At 41.9% G+C, this 13,837-nt stretch overlaps 1 protein-coding gene across 1 annotated transcript in view; it reads right to left on the reverse strand.

Moving 5' to 3' along the window:
* myo15aa (myosin XVAa) overlaps positions 1-13,837 on the reverse strand; it is a 183,966-nt gene that overhangs the window by 121,771 nt on the left and 48,358 nt on the right. Inside the window, exons 22-27 of the mRNA XM_072267294.1 lie at positions 12,319-12,403; positions 11,364-11,396; positions 10,576-10,657; positions 8,629-8,759; positions 8,445-8,540; positions 5,581-5,816 (exon numbers count right to left, since the gene is read on the reverse strand). Of these exons, the coding sequence (XP_072123395.1) occupies positions 5,581-5,816; positions 8,445-8,540; positions 8,629-8,759; positions 10,576-10,657; positions 11,364-11,396; positions 12,319-12,403 (663 nt within the window). The remainder of the gene's footprint in view (positions 1-5,580; positions 5,817-8,444; positions 8,541-8,628; positions 8,760-10,575; positions 10,658-11,363; positions 11,397-12,318; positions 12,404-13,837) is intronic.

Below are 13,837 nucleotides of genomic sequence, written 5' to 3' on the forward strand. Positions count from 1 at the left end.
CAGCAGTCCAATGTCCACTCTTGCCTCTCTTTTACTCCTTATATACCTGAAAAATCTTTTGCTGTCTTATTTTATATTATTGGCTAGCTTACCTTCATATTTCATCTCTACTCTCCTTATTGCTTTTTTTAGTTGCCTTATGTTGGTTTTTAAAAGTCTCCCAATTCTCCAGCTTCCCACTAATTTTTGCTATATTGTATGCCCTCTCTTTTGCTTTCGTGCTGTCTTTGACTTCTTTTGTCAGCCACGGTTGCCTTATCCTCCCTTTCGAATGTTTTTTCTTCTTTGAGATGTGTCTATCCTGCACCTTCTGAATTGTCCCCAGAAACTCCAGCTATTGCAATTCTGCCATCATTCCTGCTAGTGTCCCCTTCCAATCAACTTTGGCCAGCTCCTCTCTCTCATGCCTCTGCAGTTATCTTTCCTTAACAGTGATAGCGATAGCTTCTCCCTCTCAAACTAGAGGGTGAATTCTTTCATATTATGATCACTGCCTCCTCAGGATTCCTTTCCCTAAGGATCCGGTTTAAAATGGTGCTACTGAATACGTGCGACAGCTTACTGAAGCAAAGGAATTTGATTAAAAACATTATTAGTATCTCTTTTTCTGAAGTAAATTATCACGGCAAACAATGAGGAGGCGGGTGAGGACAAAGTGAATTGGAGACATGTGCCCTGCTGGTGCGCTGTACGATTGAGGCACTTGGAGTTGGAGTGAATGATTTGGAGAGGAGAAGACGGGACAGAGGAGTTCCGACACCCGTCCAGCTGGGCTGGGTGTGAGTGTGGAATGCACTAAGCACCAAGCCAATTTGTAGAGGTCAAGGACAGCTTCTTTGGCAGCAAAACCCAGGTCCACAGCGAATCGCTGGGCGGTGTGTTCTAGGCCCGGAATAATTCGCCACGGCAAGGCCCAGGTCCTAATGCGAGGTACAATATGCTGGTTGGACAACCTAAATGCCGGACCAGGTAGACTGGAAAGGCTTCGGGCCTACTCCGAGATGCTCCAGGGATTTGGATCTAAGGACCCAATTTGGCTTGGAATGCTGTTGTTGCTCGTTTCTGTTGTATGCATGATATGTTTTGTTTTTTATTCTCTCTCTCTCTCTCTCTCTCTCTCTGGGAACTGGGGGAGTTGGTCTTATTTTTTTTAATTGGGCTCTTTTGGGTTCCTTGCTTTGCCTGTAAGCACACAAATCTCAAGGTTGTATAATTTATACATTCTTTGATAATAAATGCACTTTGAATCGTTAAGCTCCCCCATCAAATCTGGTTCACTGCACGCCAAATCCAGAATTGCCTTTTCCCTAATGGGCTCAACCAGAACCTACTCTTAAAATCCATCGTGTAGACATTCCACAAAATCCTTCTCTTGGGATCTAGTACCAACATGATTTTTCCAATCTATCTGCATATTGAAATCCCCCATGACCCCATAACATTGCCCTTTTATCTCCTGTGATAATTTGTATCCATCATCCTGGATATATGCACAGAAAGGTGCTGGAAAAAAGGCCAGTAACATCATGAAGAATCCCACCAGCCCTGCTCATGGACTGTTTGTCCCCGTCCCATCCACATCAGAATCAGAATCAGGTTTATAATCACCGGCATGTGACGTGACATTTGTTAACTTAGCAGCAGCCGTTCAATGCAATACATAATATAGAATAGAGAAATAAATAAATAAATAAATAGGTAAATCAATTAGAGTATATGTATATTGAATAGATTAAAAACATGCAAAAAACAGAAATACTGTATATTTTTTAAAAAGTGAGGTAGTGTCCAAAGCTTCAATGTCCATTTAGGAATTGGATGGCAGAGGGGAAGAAGCTGTTCCTGAATTGTTGAGTGCGTGCCTTCAGGCTCCTGTACCTCCTACCTGATGGTAACAGTGAGAAAAGACCACCAGACCCAAAAATTGTTACTTTCCCCAAGCAGTAAGGCTGATCAACACCTCCACCCACCAACTCCACCACGACTTCAGTATTTTTAATCAGTTGCCTTATATACTGTACAGCCTAACACCACTTTATGGACATAGGGTCAATCTATGTATATAAGCTATCTTATATATTTATATTTATTGTACTTTTAATATTATTGTGTTCTTTATCTTTTGTGTGTTATTTCTGCTTCATCAGATCTGGAGTAACAATTAATTTATTCTTCCTTACACCTGTGTAGAGGAAATTACATTAAACAATCTTGGGTACTGAAGTCCTGACGAAGGGTCTCAGCCTGAAACGTCGACTGTACCTCTTCCTAGAGATGCTGCCTGGCCTGCTGCGTTCACCAGCAACTTTGATGTGTGTTGCTTGGGTACTGAATGTTGAATCTATTGAGAGGCTTGTATATACTTCCCATCAGGATCTTCCCTTTGACGGGAGTTCAGTGAAACCCCCTCTCACTGCTCCTGCTCTGTGATCTCTGCTGCTCTCTGACCTTCGACAGTGAAACTCTCTCTAACTGCTCCCCCTCTGTGATCTCTGCTGCCCTATGACTCATAGTACCAATCACTTCCCAGCTCTTTACTTCACCCCTCCCCCTCTCCCGGTTTCTCCTATCACCTACCACCTTGTACTTCTTTCATCCTCCCCCCCCCCCGCCACTTTCTTGCCCTGACGTCTCACCTTTTTTCCCAATCCTGATGAAGGGCCTCGGCCTAAAACATCGACTGTTTACTCTGCCCATAGACATTGCCTGGTTTGTGTGTGTTGTTTGGATTTCCAGCATCTGAAGATTTTCTCATCTTTTTACTCTTGCAGTTTCCTAACTCCAACCACAAGGATTCTACATCTTCTTATCCCATGTCACTTCTTCCTAAGGATTTAATTTCATATCTTTTACCAACAGTCACCTCACCCTCTCTGCTCACCTGCCTTCCTTTTTGACAGGATGTATATGTCCTTGAATCTTTAGCTCCCAGTGGTGATCTTTTCAACCATGACCCTGTGATGCCCACCTGCCAATTTCTAACTGTGGATTAAGTTTAGGGTTGCCAACTGTCCCGTATTCGCCAGGACATACTGTATATTGGGCTAAATTGGTTTGTCCCATACAGGACCGCCCTTGTCCTGTATTTCCCCCGCTAAGGTAGAGCGTTTCTATGAAGCCGTTCGTAAGCGGAAATGGCGTAAAGCGAAGAATCAATTACCATTAATTTATATGGGAAAAATTTTTGAGCGTTCCCAGACCCGAAAAATAACCTACCAAATCATACCAAATAACACATAAAACCTAAAATAACACCAACATATAGTAAAAGCAGGAATGATATGATAAATACACAGCCTATATAAAGTAGAAATAATGTACGTACAGTGTATCAGAATCGGGAAGATTAAGCCAAAACCGATTTGTAGAAAAAATCGGCACGTACAAGAATGTGCACACAGGTGCCCGCGCAAGGCTTCATGGTCATGGTAGTCTTTCTCGGGGTAAACACAAGTGTCCCGTATTTGACTGCTACTGTTGTCCCTTATTTGGGAGTGAGAAAGTTGGCAACCCTAATTAAGTTCTACTTTATTTTGTATACTGCTTGCATTCAAAAATAACACTGTCAGTCCTGTCTTCACCACACTTCTTCTCAATTTTGTCTCCACGTTGCCTTAACTCTCATCCCTTTCTAAACTTTCTGTCTTACTCTTTATTCTGGAGATTTTAGTAACCTCCCCGCTCTCTCCTTCCCCTTTACTTTATCCATACTTTTCCAAGCTGTTGAACCCACCTCCTATTATGTTTCAAATGCTTGCCTCCCTTGGTCTAGAACAGGGGTTCCCAACCTTTTTTTACGCTCAGTAGGGACCAATGCAATGAAGAACGGGGTCCATGGGACCCCCAGGGAACCCCAGGTTTGGAACAACAGTGGCAATGGGTGTCTGCGGTCCCTGTCTCATTCCTGTTTATACCAGAGGACGATCTCCAATATCCGTAAGTCCTGAATACACACTTACCATGGATCAGGGCAATCTGAGGAAGGGGAACAGCAGACTGGGTAGGGGAGGTAGTGGGCTAAGAGGGAGTGCAGCGCTTGGCAGGGGAATCCAGGCAAACCTATATGGATGTCTGGTGGAAAGTGTGCTGACTGGCTGCATTTCCACTTGGTGTGGGAACACCAATGCCTTTGAGTGGAAAATCCTACAAAAGGTAATGGATTCGGCCCAGTACATCATGGATAAAACCCTCCCAACCATTGAGCACATCTACATGAAACATTGCCACAGAAAAGCAGCATCCATCATCAAAGATCCTCCGCACCTAGGCCACATTCTTTAAACATGGCTGCCATCAGGATGAAGGTACAAGAGCCTCAGGACTCACACCACTGGGTTCAAGAACAGTTACTACCCTTCAACCATCAGGCTCTTAAACAAAAAGGAATAACTACATTCATTTAAGGACTCTTGTTATTTCATGCTTGTTATTTATCGCTATTTGTTTATATTTGCATTTGCACAGTTTGTTGTTCATTGATCCTGTTTACAGTTACTGTTTCATAGATTTGCTGAGTTTGCCCACAGAAAAAGAATCTCAGGGTTTTACGTGGTGACACGTATGTACTCCGATAATAATTTTTTCTTTGAACTTTGAAGATTGAAAGAGCAGGCAGATGAGCAGAATCAAATATCGCTGTGATGATTGCATGCTCTAGTATCAATTGTCTGGCGACCATAAAGTATGAGGTAAAGTAAATGACCAATGAAGCTGGAAGAGATGTGTCTAAGTGGAGAATGGGATGGTGGGAGACTGGGACAGGAGGAGGATCAGGAAGAAGGAGGACAGTAAGTTTGGGAAGAGGTTCTTGAACACAAGGAAAAATGATTAGTTAAATTGCCATGAGCTGAAATAAAGCAGCAACAGCTCTTTTAATCCGCCCTTGGTTCTCGATTTATTCATCCGTGAATATTGTAGCAATGAATGCTTATTGTATTTCATAGGAGCTCCAGGTTCTTCTGCATGAGGATCATTGTCTATGTTGAAACTTAGAGCAACAAATATTTGCTTGGAAAATATTTTTAAAATAGAGTAGTTAGTAAAGTGATCCTAAGTGCCTTCTATTAAGAGTTGGAAGGATCTCCACATGGTCCCTTCCCTAAATGGATAGTGTTGTAATGTGAGCATTATTAAAAGTAAGTTAATACTAATTAGAAAAATGGCGGGGGGGCGGTTCTACTTCCATTCTTTTTTACTTCTGGTGTGTTTTGTATATAGTGTGCCTGCCATGCCATACGGGTTGTGAAAGCCTCTGTATATGCATAAGGGTTTTGAAGTTCGAGATAAAGTTGTTTCTTTGGCATGAAGTTGTCGAGTGTGCCTTTTCAAAGTAGAAGTTACTACAGATAGTGTGTCTCTATGCATACAGGGCAGGATTAAACTTGCCTTGGCAACTCCAGTTAAAAAGGCTGCACACACCAAAGGGCAAAGTGCAAATGGAATCAACCAAGAAAGTGGTTTGGTGAGCTGCCGGGACAGAATTGTCAAAAAATATATATATTTGGTTAGCCTTTAATGGTATCACACATAATTCCGCACGCCTGGCTTAGCTTGAACTGATCTACCTCACAGAATACTCACTTCAGAAGGTATTTGTCCATTATAGGAGAGGGTGCAAAGCTACTGAGACAAGTGGCCATTAAGAGCCAGCCTCTCTCTGCGTTCTTATCATTGATGTTTCTCCACACTTGATTGGCTATTTGAGCGAAGATTTCATTGCGGAGACTGGAGTTGGCCAAACCTATTTGGGTTATGTAATTACCAAAGAGAGTTTCTTGAGCTCCGTTCAGATGGGGGTCCCCCATGAATCGTAGTATCTGAAAGAAGAATACTATTATTATTCTGTTCTGTTCCGAGCAATTTGCCAAGTGCAGAAACTGTGAGGAATCTCAGTCACTGAAATTCTCCCATTTTTATCTCCTTTCTTCTACCATTAGCTTTCTTTGCCACTCATCTTTCCTCCTCTCTTCTCCCTTTTCCTCTCCTCACTACCCCTCTTCCTTTGTCCTTCCCCTGCAGCATAGTTCAGCAAGTACTGGAAGTCAAGGAGCAGTTTCATAAATGATCTGAGTCAGTGAGTCCAAATCTGTTATGTTTTGTAACTTCAAAACATTAAACTAATTCAAAGGAGGGCACAGGGATCCAAAATGTTAGTCTAACTTGGCTCTTTATTTTAAGCGAGGCACACACGTGTTTTGTGGTGCCATCATGACGTATGCAATTCATGTATTTTTATATACAACCCATATTGAATTATCTAAACTAATGAGAATGATGAATCAGCAGCATATTTACAATGTTACTCGAACACTACTGAAACCTTAAGTACACAACACCAACAGACTAGGCGACTGCTCTGTCCACGTGGCCATCTGGAACTCCTGGTTGCTAGGCATCCTAATTCCCTTTGCTATTCCCACATCAACTTGTCTACTCTTGGCTACCTCCAAATGCAAACTAAAACAGCACCTCATATTGTGCCAGGGTAGTCTACGACCCAAGAATGCGAATACTGAATTCTCCTATTTCAGGTAACCTGTTTATTGACTACAGCACTGCCTTCAATATTATAATTCTAAGCAAACTCATTGTTGAACACTGGACCTTGTGAGTCAATGCCTCCCTCTGAACTTGGATCTTTGACTCCCTGATCAGCAGGTCACAACACCTCTGAAACAGTTATTCCTGACACTGGTGCCCCACGAGGTTGCGTCCTCAGGCCCGTACTCCACCCCCGTGCATTCGTGAGTGCGTGGCCAGGTTCCTAACTGACATTGACACCCAGCCGTACAGAATAGACACATATAAATATATTAGAGCAGTTCCTCGAAAGCAAACAAAACTGCTGAGTGACTACATCCAGGGTAATCAACACCTTATGACATGCTTCCAAGATAACAAATTCCCAAATCGAGAAAGGTAAGTTTGATCCTTGATTACAAAACCAGCAAAGATGAACGACCTTGTAGTGATTAAAAACAAATAACGAAACTAAATTAGCGGTATAACAGTCTAAAAGTGATATTAGTAATACTAATTAGCGGTCAACAAAATAATCATTCCCCGTGGCTCACTCCCTCTCCACTAGGCTAAACTAAACTATGACAAAGTGTGAATATGTAACTATACTCATGCCAAGCCCCAACCACGTGACAGGTTACCATAATAAACGCATCACAGAATACAATACAGGCAGAAAGTAGATACCTGGACCCTACACATTCCAAAAGTTGGAGTTCATTCACTACTCCTACTTTACATTCTCACATCCACAGAAGCGAATGTATGGAGACAATTAGTACACAATCAGACCAGTGTAAGCACACAAAGGTATGCAAGCACTTTTAACAGATTTCTTGTTTCCACCTGGCATTCACACACACCTGCCCACACATAAGCAAACACATCCATGCAAGCATGTGTAGTTGCATACAGGAAACAGATTGTGTTGATCATTCGTAGAATAAGAACAAAGCTTCTCAGTGGTCCAGGAGCAATGGCCAATGAAAGCACGAAGGTCTGGAAGTCCTAGTGCACTCAAATGTGCCAGACGTCACACTGAAAGCACACCAGATGCCAATCCTGGTCTCTTTACTTTTCACCTTTAATTGCTACCGTTTCACATGTTTATACTCCGTTTCGTTTTATTTTAATGGTGCCAGTGACATTTTACACTTTTACATAAAACATGCACCTGGCACTTTATGTCAACCTGTCAGCCTTCAGGCTATGCCACCCAGGGACTTGTGCTGGTTTTATTTTGTGACTGTGTGTACGAGATTGTATCTGTATGTTCTGACGTGACTTGTATATACAGTGTTTTACACCTTGACCCCAGAGGAACAACGTTTCATATAGCTGTATACATGAGCATAGTTGATTGACAATAAACTTGAATGAGAGCAGGATTTCCTTTACGGTCCAGGATTACAGGCCACTCTCCTGTTGCTGCAAGTCTAGAATTCCATTGGAGACTCAGATGGATTGTAGCATTGGTTGTCAGGAAGATTGGATGGCTCTTCCTTGCCAGTAGGATGGGCCAGGTTGTCAGAAGGTTTGGATTTTTATCTTGTTCTATAAGGACCATAAAACCATAAGATATAGGAGCAGAAGGCAGCCATTTGGCCCATCGAGTCTGCCCCACCATTCAATCATGGGCTGATCCAATTTTTCCAGACATCCCCACTTCCCTGCCATCTCCCCATACCCTTTGAATTGTTCTACCTGAAAGCACTATGTAATAATTTGATCGGTATGAACAGTATACCAGACAAGCTTTTTTATTATATTTTGTTATGCGACTATAATAAACCAATACCAATACTGATATCAAAAACTGCTTCAGAGAGCAGTAGGTGGAGATCTGGAATGAGCAATTGTACTAATTGGTCACATTCTATGCATTGGTATAAAGGATACAAATAGTTCTGTTCTTTGGACCTTACCAGCTTGAAGACTGTGACAGCTTCTTGCCTTAAGTCCTCTTTGGTTTGGGTTAGTGCTTCTTCCAGTGGAGTAGTCAACATTCCAAATAGCTGGTTCTAGACAAAAGAAGGTGCCAGTGAGCGAATAGGAAGAACAGTTTGTTCAGTAATCTGTAACCTGCAAAATGTTCCACACTTCACCTACCCTGAAGTGGGTCCGTACAAATCTGGAGAAAGGATAATTGTTGATAGCAAGAGGCATTTTTAACTGTAGCCCCAAATACACCTTAGGAATTTCAGTCTGTAGAATACAATCTGAGTGGATTTCTTTATTTACTGCAAAACAAATCATCAAAGCATGAACAGCTTTCTCTTGCATTAGATTTCCCAATTATAAATGTTTGAGAGAGAAAATGAAGACCACTGATTATTAGTCTGTCCGTTGTCATTAGAGTGACTTCCAGATGGGGGTTGAGGGTATCATTCTATTTGGAAAGATCGAAAGGAATTGGAAAAGGATCTAGTGCTTTCCCGGTGTATATGATGAACAAACTCCCCTCAGGCTTCCAGCTGGGTACGGGTATTGACTATAACCGACACTTCGATGACAAACTCTGCCAGCTACTTCAGGAATGATGCCTCGGTAAGTCTAGTCTGGTGGTATTTATACCCCTGTATTCCATCCATCCTGATTGGTTAGTCCTCATCCAATCAGGTTTCTGCTCTCCCACCTTGCCTACAATTTATTTCTGTAGAACACTGCATTTGCAATGGTCATACAATTGACTTCAATGGCACAAGATTACTGTGCCATGTCAATGGATCTTGGGACCACCTGGTAAAGAAAACCATTGAAATAAGACTAGAGAAAAAGAATTTTAACAAAGACAAAGATCTCGCCCTAAGTAAGAACTGGAATTCAATTTGAAACAAGTTGGGAGAACAGAAACCAGATTAGATGAGCACTAACCAATCAGGAGGGAGGGACTATGTGGGTATAAACACCACCAGACTAGACTTGCCCAGGCATCATCCCTGAAGAAGATGGCAGTTTGCCATCGAAATGGTTATAAAGGATACTTGTACCTGGCTGGAAGCCTGAGAAGAGTTTATTTGTCGATGAATGGAATTGTAAGTCTAAAGCTCAGTACGTGTGGAAACTCAGTGTGGAGCAACAACCAGGGATGGGGGAAGCTTCAGGGAACTGAAGAGTTGACTGATAAGTAGAAAGGTTGAGCAGAACAACTGACAGAGGAGTTGGAGCAAAAGTCAGCTGTCAGGTTCCTTCAGGTTGTTATAGCCAGAGGTGGTTATGGGGACAAGCTTCCACTACCTATTAAATGTTCCCAGTGGTATGGATCTCAAATAGCCTCCGACAACCAACTCCTGCTCCTGGCCTTCATGCATGGCTTAGCTACTAAACTGACGGAACCGTTTCCATTAACAGCATAAGGGGAAAAGGCAGGTTACTGGCGCCTTAATGCCAGTTGCTTCAGGCAGATGGGGCTCGTCAGCCATGGCAGCTTATCTAGAAGGAAAACTCTGATCTCAAACCTCTGCAGCCTTGTGGCCATACCCACTTATGGGAAAGGCTTCGGGAGTAAACCTGAGGGAAAAATCCAGAGCTGGAGTCCCTAAGGCAGTCTTACATTGAGTTCAACGCTGACTGGCACCTCCTGTGACGCTGCTTGTGCCAATTTGTATTGGTCCCTACCATTCCTTTGGGTTCATCTGATGCTTGGAGAGGGGAGACTTGCCACATGGGTAACAGCTTGCTCTCCATATTATACTGCCCTGGCTTGCATACCTAGGCAGCTAGGAAAACAAACTCCCTGGTTGACCCTGACCAACAGAGGCCTCAGGGTTCAGTGGGGGATGAGGGAAATCTGTAGTAGGGAGATTGGGGGTAGTCAGGTTAAGGGATGGCTGCCAGAAATTGTGGGAAGAAATTTAATGGCATAATTTCCAGTTACACACCTTCTGAATACAGTATCTGCAATCTTCTTGCTACAGTCGACATATCAAACTTGTTTACTGTGTAATACTTCCGTTAGAGAGGCAGAGTGACAGAGAGAGAGCAAGTGAGCAAGTGTGAAACAGAGGAAACAACAGAGGCTGAAAAATTCAGTGAGTGATCAGCTGAAAAGGTTACCTGCTGCAGCTTGGAGTAAGCTCGCCAATTCAGCAGGAATGTCCAGATGAGCAACGTTCACCACTTCTCTCATTGTTTGTTCCTGAGTTTTAATGTAATTATTTTGCTATTAAATTCTCTCCTGGGTAATAATGGCAGTTTCAATATGGAAATAACAACTATTTATAGCGAGCTGAGCATTTCAGGATGTGGCATATAAGATGAGCTTTAAATACTGAGAGGAAATGGTGACTTTGGCCCTTTGATTTCCAAAAGCTGTAACTTGCACAAACATAATGAGCTATAACTTTATTTTTGTCTGGTAATTGCAATACTTTCAGAGAAGTTCATGGTTCTTTTGGTAAGATGATGATCCTAAGCATGCTTTAGTAGTGTTATTACAGGCTAAGAATCACGATGAGGATAAGGAGAGCAAGCAAATGCACACCGTGGATACTGCCAAGCGTATCAGGTAAACACGCACTAAATTTATTGGCTGTCACAGCAAGGGTGGCACGATATGCTGTGGTTAGCACAACACCATCACAATGTGGGAGACCCAGGTTCAATTCCACCACTCTCTGTTAGCAGCTTGTACATTCTCCCCATGATTCCTCCCATATTCTAAGGACATGTGGGTTTAAGGTTAATTGGTCACATGGGTGCAATTGGGTGGCGCGGGCCCATTGGGCCGGAGGGGCCTGTTACCGGACTGAATCTTTAAACAAATGTCTAAAACTTTGGATTATATCCTAGTGAGAGGATGAAAGGGGTGCAAACCAAGGATGATATGGAAAGAAATTTGTTACCATCTCAATCCTCTCCCGTTTTTGTTCTCGGACCTACAAAATAAAGAAAAGTGTGTTTCTAGGAAGGCAGTATAGCTCGTGTTTCAGAAACGTTTCATAACCACAAAATTGATTTCCGTGCAATTTACCTGACCTCAGTCACCATCACACCAGGCAATCTATTCAAATGCTGGAGAAAGGAATCTGTGTTTACTTGCTCAGGTTTCAACACCCATACAGTGTTTTGGAGTGTACAGTTGGTGGGCAGCCCAAGATAGTGGGGAGACACTTCTGATGAAAGGTATTCTAGCTGAAGTGTTAGCTCTTTTCCCACAGACACAGCCTGACCTGCTGAGTATTTTCAACATTTTCCATTTTGATAAAAACCAGAGTTGGCAACCTTGTACACAACAAATTGAACCAAGAATAAAATGAATCTGTGGCTTGTCCTCACAAAGTTGGCCAGGCTCCATCAGATAGTGACTTGTAATTGTCCATATCTATCTGAACCATAAGTGGACAAATATCAACCCCAGTGAACATGGATCTGGTAGACACAGACCTACGTGGAGTAGATCAACCTGGTGGATGGAGACCAAGTAAACCAAGCAGATGCACACCAAGTGGATATACATTTGTAGATCAAGTATATCAGCTAAATATGGACTAAATATATTGGGTGTACTTTGGCCTAGTAGATAAAGCATTCATTGGCAGATTAGATAGAAAGCAAATGGATGCAATGAAATAGATCAGGTGCACTTTGTTCAGCTAGACAAAGTGAAAATGGATCAGATAGGCCGGGGGAATCAAACCAGATAGAATAGGTAAATTTCAACTAAGTAAATTAGACTGACACAGACAAAATGGACCATGTATACAGAACCAGGTGGACAACAGATGGTAGACAATGTGGGTTTGGACACAGCATCTATGACACTGCAAAGTGAAATAACTACTCGGTGTTCAAACTCACCCTGAGGAATCTCCTGCGATTTGTAAACATGAGAACAATGGATCGGACTTTGACGACGTTTTCCTTTAACTTCTGGAATATTTTCCTTAAAGAGAAAAAAAGATATGAAAGTTGATTTTCTCCTATCAGTCTCACAATGGGTTGGACATAACTTCAAAAAGTAATACACTGTTTAGGAAGTCCTATCGTCTTTGGGAAACTGTACTTAATACTCACAAAACCTACACTGACACCTATGCAGATGACCTCCTGTGCTCTCCTCTCTATAGTGTAACAATGCTGTGGGCAGGATGTTTAAATTGGCTAAATACAGGGGCTGCTGTTGAGTGTTAAATACTTCTGGCCCAAAAGACCAAGGATACCGTTTTTAAAAACATATGATACCATTGTATATTCTTTGTCCTCGAAAATATTGTTGTCTCAAGGAACAAGTCCATTCCCTTGATGTTAGACTTGCAATGTTGCAGTCTCTGTTACTGAAATATTGGGACAAGAAGTGACCTTGGGAAGGCTTAAGTATGTAAGTTTCCAAGGATTGGTGTACTGACACATGTCCAGTTTGTACTGCCACTGGTCATCCTCTTGCAAACTATTCAGCATGGAGCATCAAACTTGAAGGTGTCAATGCTCATTGTGCATTCACTGAATTGTACTATTAGGCCATTACACAAATATAAGGTCATACAAAATAGGGTTTCGAAGCAGCCATAGTTCTTTATTGATGCTGTACCATTTAATAAAATCCTGGCCGATCTAATTGTGATGGGTATTTAATATTTCAGTTATATTTCATTTATATTTGAGTAATATTGTAAATATGTTGTTTGATGAAGCATTCTTTGTTTATTTATATAATTCATTATGGGTTTTATATATAGAAGTACGTGAATGGCATATGTCATTATGTCTCCATGTCATATGTACGTGCTTCAGTAAAGTAAAACTAAGAACACCACACCTCCGGGCTCCCGTGTTCTGGAGTTGCAAAACATAACAATGGTGAAGAGGTAGTTTTAAAGTGAAGCCGAGATGACAACCTACTTATTGAAGTGCAGCATGATTTTTTCTCTTCACAAGGGGAGAGAGAGAGAGAGAGAGAGAAAAGAGTTGGAAAAAAAAGCACAGCAGGTGTTTCTTCAGCAAGGGAGAGAGATGGTCAAGTTAAAAAAAGCAGAAAACATACAAAATTTGCAGGTTCATTAACAGTGTGATAATAATAGTAAGTTGAAAAAAGGCAGAAATAGCTGGTTGCATTGGAATGATAGTCACGCTCAATTGCACAACAGATAACTGAGTGATGTATACCGAATGAATTGAGCAGTATTTTGAAGCAATTGAAATAACCAATGAAAAGCGAGTGCCAGTTTTGCTGAGTATAATTGGTGGAAAAGTATACAGTTTGCTTAGAAGTTTGACTGCTCCAACCAAACCAACCAAAATCAGCTTTGCTGATATCATGAATGTAACACAGGAGCATTTAGTACTGAAACCCTTATTGATTGCAGAATGCTTTAGGTTT

Source organism: Mobula birostris, chromosome 9 (assembly GCF_030028105.1).
Source record: "Mobula birostris isolate sMobBir1 chromosome 9, sMobBir1.hap1, whole genome shotgun sequence".
NCBI classification, from domain to species: Eukaryota; Metazoa; Chordata; class Chondrichthyes; order Myliobatiformes; family Myliobatidae; genus Mobula; species Mobula birostris.